The sequence below is a fragment of the Acomys russatus genome, chromosome 10, assembly GCF_903995435.1.
Source record: "Acomys russatus chromosome 10, mAcoRus1.1, whole genome shotgun sequence".
Taxonomy (NCBI): domain Eukaryota; kingdom Metazoa; phylum Chordata; class Mammalia; order Rodentia; family Muridae; genus Acomys; species Acomys russatus.
The window spans coordinates 55,604,270-55,610,652 of NC_067146.1; the positions used below are offsets into that span (position 1 = coordinate 55,604,270).

Genomic DNA, 6,383 nt, shown 5'->3' on the forward strand with positions numbered 1-6,383 from the left:
CATTACATCTTCTCAGGTGTACCCTAGTTTTCACATATTGTTCATTTTCTTTATATGTCAGCAGCTTCAGCATCTTTTATTTGTTTTTGTTTTGGTGCCAAGAATAGAACTCAGGACCTCAGGTATGCCCTGCCACCAAGCTACACCCTTAGCCCCTATATATGAATGTGTATATGGGTGGGGGCAGTGTGTGTGTGTGCGTGTGCGTGTGCGTGTGCGTGTGCGTGTGTGTGTGTGTGTGTGTGCGCGCGCGCGCACTTGTGAATTTATTCAGAGGCCAGGGAAGGACATTAGGTGTCCTACTCTATCACTTTCCACTTTGCATATGTGTGCTGGGGACCAGAACTCAGGTCCTCATGCATGAATCAAACCATCCATCTCAGCAGCTCCAATTACTAAGTCATGTGATAAGTTATTGTAAATATAAATTTCACTTCAGAGACTAAAGGGATAACACAAAGTATTTATTGCAAAGGAAATCTTGGGGCCAAATGTGATTAAAATCCATCACTATACTTAGTGTGGCAACAGTGATCTAGGCCCCAAAAATATGTTTGTAAGGTAAACCTTTCACTCTAAATCTGTATGAGACATGTAATCATGTTAACGTGCAATGGCTCACAGGAAGGGCAGGCTGAGATGCAATCCAAAGAAGAAGCCTTCGCTGGCTCACAGCCAGACCTCTAGCAAGCTTTAGCAAGAAGCAGCAGGTGAAGAGCTCAGGAACCATGCTGAGTACCCATCCTCAGAGACACGGTGAGCCTGAGCTGGCAGCACTGAAGCACACGCGCTAGCATGTGGACATGACCGCCATATTTACTGCTACAAATGAACTGTCCTCTGACGGTGTCGTTTCCTGAGAGTACAGGTCAAGAACCTTTCTGGGACTCCTGAGGCAGACCATCCGTAAGGCTCGTTTTCAAAGGTCGAGCCTGCAAGCAGGTTTTCCAGACCCCAGAAACGGGGAAGATACCACATTCAACAGCCAACCAACCCCTCAACCCCTGGTCAGCCTCAGCCACCTCACTCCTAACTGCTATTGTAGAACCATGAGAACTTGAACACTGGCTTCTTAAAGCACTGACCAGTATAAGATGGGGTGATGGTGGCAGGTAAGGAAAATGGAAGGCCACCACAAATGTAACACATTACATACAGTCCACACAGTACAGAACGCAGGGGACAAAGCTGAACCAACTGCCCACCAGCTGAAGCCCCACACTGTACAACCAAGTGCCCACAGGTCAGCTGAAGAACAGTTCAGATGGCCACCAGGTGGACAGCTAGTACTAGGAGAGCACAGTCAGCAGGGCAGAGGCCTCCTCCCTTCAGCTGCAGAGCAGGACCACTGTCCATGATGGAAAGGACAGTTGACTTTAAGAGGCTTCTGGAATCAAATATGCCTTCTTACAATGTAAAGCATCTATCTGACAAGGAGACAAGCAGATTCAGCAGTGACAGCAGGAGAACCAAAAGTCCCAAAGTTAAGGTGGGCGACTAAGTTTAAGGTTTACCTGATGACACCCACTTAACACTGGGCTTGAGCAAGCCTGGCAGAAAGGCCCGCTACAGGGCCGGCACCACTGCGGAGGCCCACAATGGAAGGCAGAGGCTCAGATTCTCTACTGACCTTCACGACAGGCAAGTCAAAGACCTCCCGGGCTTCTCCCACCTCTGGGTTGTCCCCATCCTCTGAAATGATGTGTGAGGCCAGGGCATTGTAGGAGACTTCCTTGGCTTTCCCAGCTTTAAGAAGCTGGATAACCTAAGGAAAGAAAACAAACAACACAATTAATAAAAACTGTACTGCCTTCTACAGATTCAAAGAAGTCATTATTAACAATAATGGAAACAACTACCAAGAAGAGACTTGATACCCTATGAGCATATACAGGGGGAAGAAGTCCCCCTCAGTCACAGTCATAGGGGAGGGGAATAAGGGGAAAATGGGAGGGAGGGAAAAATGGGAAGACACAAGGGAGGGGATAACCATTGAGATGTAATATGAATAAATTAATAAAATAAAACTTAAAAAAACAATAATGGAAACATCCAATAAAAACACACCCTGATCCCTACAGAGAAGCCTTTTCCTGAGTGATAGAGCCAATAAAATGCAGCAATTCTGCTTCACAGTCCAAGTCAGAGATGCAGTGGCCAGCTACTGGCCATCTGTTGTCCTTCGGACAGACAGGACACCAGGACACAACAGCAGGTTGTGAGTTCTACAGAGTTCCGGTCTCCAAACCAAAGGCTGAGGATTGGTTTCATCAGTCAGGAAGTTTCTGGCCGCAGAGACCCACCAGGAGAAACGTAAGTTGTGGGTGCCCATTAGGCAGTAAACACACTGAGGGAGGGCCTAGCAGAGGACTCAGATCCTCTGCAGTGTAGTCTTGGGTGCTATGTACCTACGTCATGAAAGGATGTCACAAATGAAGATGGCACCACTAGATCCTACAGATGAACATCAACATAGGAACCCATGGGTTGGCCAGGTACCCAGACGGACTAAAGACACAACTGTGACAATTCTCACAAGCATAAGAGGCAGGTCATTAAAGAAATGTCAGTAGGAAACGAAATATAATTAACCAGACAGTAACTAGACAGGGTGCAAGCATAGCAGCAGAGCTAATATGGAGATGCTGGCATCTCCCAGAGGGCTTGACTGGAAGCAGAGAGGAAGGGGCACTGCAGGGCTTCAGTGTGGGCACACGACACACAGTGTACTACCTGTTAAGACTCCCAGGTACAGAGAGAGGACCCTGGCTCTCGAGACTAATTTGATATTACAGAAAGGCGTCAAAGTTCTGAGAATCAATGAGGCAGCCAACAGGATGCCCAACACTGAGGATTTGTGGAGCTGAGAGTAGCACCAGAGGAGTGCAGCTTCATAGTGGAGGACAGGCTGGAGTCAAGGAAGAGCTGAAAGCAGCACAGTGTCTAGGAGAGTCTGCTGACTATCATGGAAGAACTGCAGCAATCCAGTGTGCATCTGGTGCATGGAAAACCAACAGTCACCACTGCAGCAATCCAGTGTGCATCTGGTGCTTGGAAAACCAACAGTCACCAGCCACGAGCGAGTGTCTCTACTCTCACACCCGGAGTTCCTCCTCCCGCTTCAGACCTGCATTACTAGGGAACACCCGCACAGCAAGCCCCCCCTCCCCTCGCCTTTTCAGGGCCCAGTGCTTTCTTTTCATAACAATTTTCCAGAAACAAGTCTCATGGTGCTGTCCATCTTTTCTCTGCATTCACTCCCTGCAATGGAACCTTTCCCAGCAATCTATGAAAACTCAGGCCTCAGACACTGAGGCCACCAAAAGTCTTCCCAAAGCACGCATTACTAGTTGTGTCTCACAAGAGCCACCTTGAAACTATGCCCAGTGAGCACATATGCCAAGTAGACATAAAAGCCTTCACCGCCTAGCACATACAATCCTCCCAAGCAACTTCTCACACTCAATATCTGCTTATTTAAGACAACACCTACAGCGTCTACACCTCTTCTATCCGTAGGACCCAGCATTCAGGAGTGCTCTTCTGCGACACACCGTGTACCAGGCCCGATGCCCAGCCTGTACTGGGGCGTTCACCACCTGTGAGCTTCCTCAGTCTGTATTACAAGAATCAAAGAATAAGTGCCCTGGCTCTAAACCTTTTTTAAAAAGGCATTATTCTAAATTACAAGGGCTTGCAAGGGAGATTTTTTTTTAAGCACTCAGATTTCACACATAGTTGGACAAACAGCTCAGTTCGGTGTGTTCCTGGTTTCAAGTGACATTTGGTTCAAGTCCCTTATAAGAGCCCAAGTCCTAAAATGAAGAACAAGAAAGAGTGAAGGGAGGAAAGACAGTGGTGGTAGTAGGGTGATCAGTACTAGAAAAAGCCAGTTATACCCACTCTTCCTAATCCGGCAACCGAGGACCCAACGGACCTGTTACTAGGATACAAATACGAGCCTTCCAGGCCATGCTCAGCGGCTCTTAGACGAGTCCTTTCTTAGGACTCGGTTAGCTTACATCACGACACACCGAAAGTCACACAACTGTAAGCATAGTTTAGGAAAGGGAATGTCTAAGACACTGTCCTGAAGGTACCATGACCACAGACAGTGTCGTGTGGATGGATCCAGATCCATGGTCACACGCACGATTCACTTTGACTGTGTGAGCCGGGTACCTTCCCATACCTACCGTACAGCCCACTCTTAGGGAAAACCAGGGGCCGGGAGGGCAGGCCCCTCGGCAAGGGACGCACTCAGAGGGCCCCGCAAGATGCTGGACCGGCGGCCGCACCGGGTCGGTGCTCGCGAGGCCCCTCCCGCGGCCCTTCGAGGCCCGGCGTGCCCCGCGGCTCCTGCCCCATGTCCTGCAGGGCGCGCAAGAGGCGAAGCGGGGATGCCCCGGCGGAGCGGCCCCGCACCGGCCGTACCTGCGGGTCGATGTCGCCCACCGCGTAGTACTTGACCTCGCGGAATAGATCTTCCGGAACTTCGGGCGCCGGCTCCGACATGATCGCGGCGGCGCCCGGCCCCGCGTCAACCGGCCCGCCACGACCTGCGCCCTCAGTTATGCCAACCTCCCGGCCGCACAGCACGGCCCGCAGCCGCCGCCGCCGCCGCCGCACTCCGACCCGCGCCCCCGCCCGTCCGAGGCCCGGAGCGCGGGAGCCGCGCGCGCCCTGAGGCACGTACCACGGCATCGGGCCGACAGGGGAGCATGTGGGACTGCCCCGCTTTGCGTGCCGCACAGCGCCCCTTCCGCCGCCGGCTCGGACCGCAGAATCAATACTATACAACTTTTCGCACCGCACATGGCAGCCCTGCATCCGCCGAGTTTCAGAGAACGAGAACAGAGGAAACAAAGAGTACGTATCCCCCTCATGGCCGCGGTGGACTAGCCAGGAGGCGGAGCCTGGGCGGGGCTCCCGTCACCCCGCGCGGCCACCCGGTAGCGCATGCGTGCGAGAAGGGGGAGGCGGAGTCTCGGCACGGAGGGCAACCTGCTGAGTTGAGCGTGTAGGACTCTGTTGTCGCTGCCACTGCTGTTGCAAGGAGCAAGTCAAGCTTAGAGCCAAGCGGATCCTGGCTAATGTTCAGTTTCCTTCGTGCGCTCCCGCTGCGGCAGTCGAAAGGGAACCGGTCTTCGGCGAGACAGCTTAAGAGCAAAGTTGGAGCCGGCGACATGGCTCAGCAGGCGAGGACACCTGCAGCCAAGCTGAGTTCGATCCCTGGGACTCACAAGGTAGAAAGAGAACCTACTCCTGCAAGTTGTTCTCTGACCGCCACACTCCCACCGTGGCTCACACACATACACACACTCGCTAAATAAATGTAAATTTCTCTGTGTGTATTGGAGTTTTCCCTGCATGTATGCATCTCCACCCCTTGAGTGACTAGTGCCCACAATGTGTAATGGAGTTACACAGCATGTGGGTTTTGGGAACCAACCTTGGAAATGCTGCAAGAGTACCAAGTGCTCAGACTGAATGTTGATGCTCTTATAATTTCCTCAAATGAACTCATAGCAGGGCCATTTGGTTTGACAACTTTCAGAGAATAGCCCCCTGCTTCCTGCTCATACTATTTCAGATAAACTGAGTTTGGGTAAAAATGCAAGTATGAAGGGCTGGACAGAATGGCTCAGCAGTTAGGCTCACTTGTTGCCCTGGCAGAGGACCCAGATGGAGTCCTGTAACTCTAGTTCCAGGAGCACCAGTGCCCTTCCTCTGGTCCCTGAGAACACTGCAAGCAGTGGGTGAACAGACTTACTGGCAAAAAAAGAAAGAAAAGAAAGTGAAACTAGAAAATAAGTAAGGAATAAAGGCTGGACAGCCTCTAATCCCAGCACTCAGTCACATCTGCAGAGGCAGGCAGCTCTCTGAATTCGAGGCCAACCTGGTCTACAGCAGCAAGTCCAGGACAGCCAAGGCTACACAGAGAAACCTTGTCTCAGAAAACAGAAAAATAAAAACTAAAGGTAGTACTGGAAATAGTACTACCTACCATGAAATCCAAATCAAATACCAATCTACCCTGAGAAACCAAAGTGGGTTATTGGGATAGTATTTGCCAGGGGCTCTTTGGAAGTCAGTGGTGTGTTTGTGTGTGTGCGCGTATGTGTTTCTGTGTATGAGTGATTTATCTGTGCATCAGAGCTTCCAACTCTTTGTACCTCCGGGTCCAGGAGTTCTAAGGCACTCTTCTGGGCTCCAAGATCACCAGGCTGGACAGTGGTGTACATACAGATTATGCGGACAAACATAAAGGAAAGATAAATCTTTAAAAAATTAAAAATATAGTTGGACACCGTATAGAGTGTTTTCATTGTGTTGTTCTGTTTAGATAACTCTACAGCCCTTAAAGTTAAGTATTATTAAGT

General features: G+C 50.6%; 1 protein-coding gene across 1 annotated transcript in view; it reads right to left on the reverse strand.

Annotated features, from left to right (window-relative positions):
* The window catches only part of Paxip1 (PAX interacting protein 1), a 47,239-nt gene extending 42,638 nt beyond the window's left edge, over positions 1-4,601 (reverse strand). The window contains exons 1-2 of the mRNA XM_051152209.1: positions 4,435-4,601; positions 1,631-1,765 (exon numbers count right to left, since the gene is read on the reverse strand). Coding sequence (XP_051008166.1) covers positions 1,631-1,765; positions 4,435-4,515 — 216 coding nt within the window. The 5' untranslated portion in view covers positions 4,516-4,601. The remainder of the gene's footprint in view (positions 1-1,630; positions 1,766-4,434) is intronic.
* Between the last annotated feature and the right edge of the window lie 1,782 nt (positions 4,602-6,383).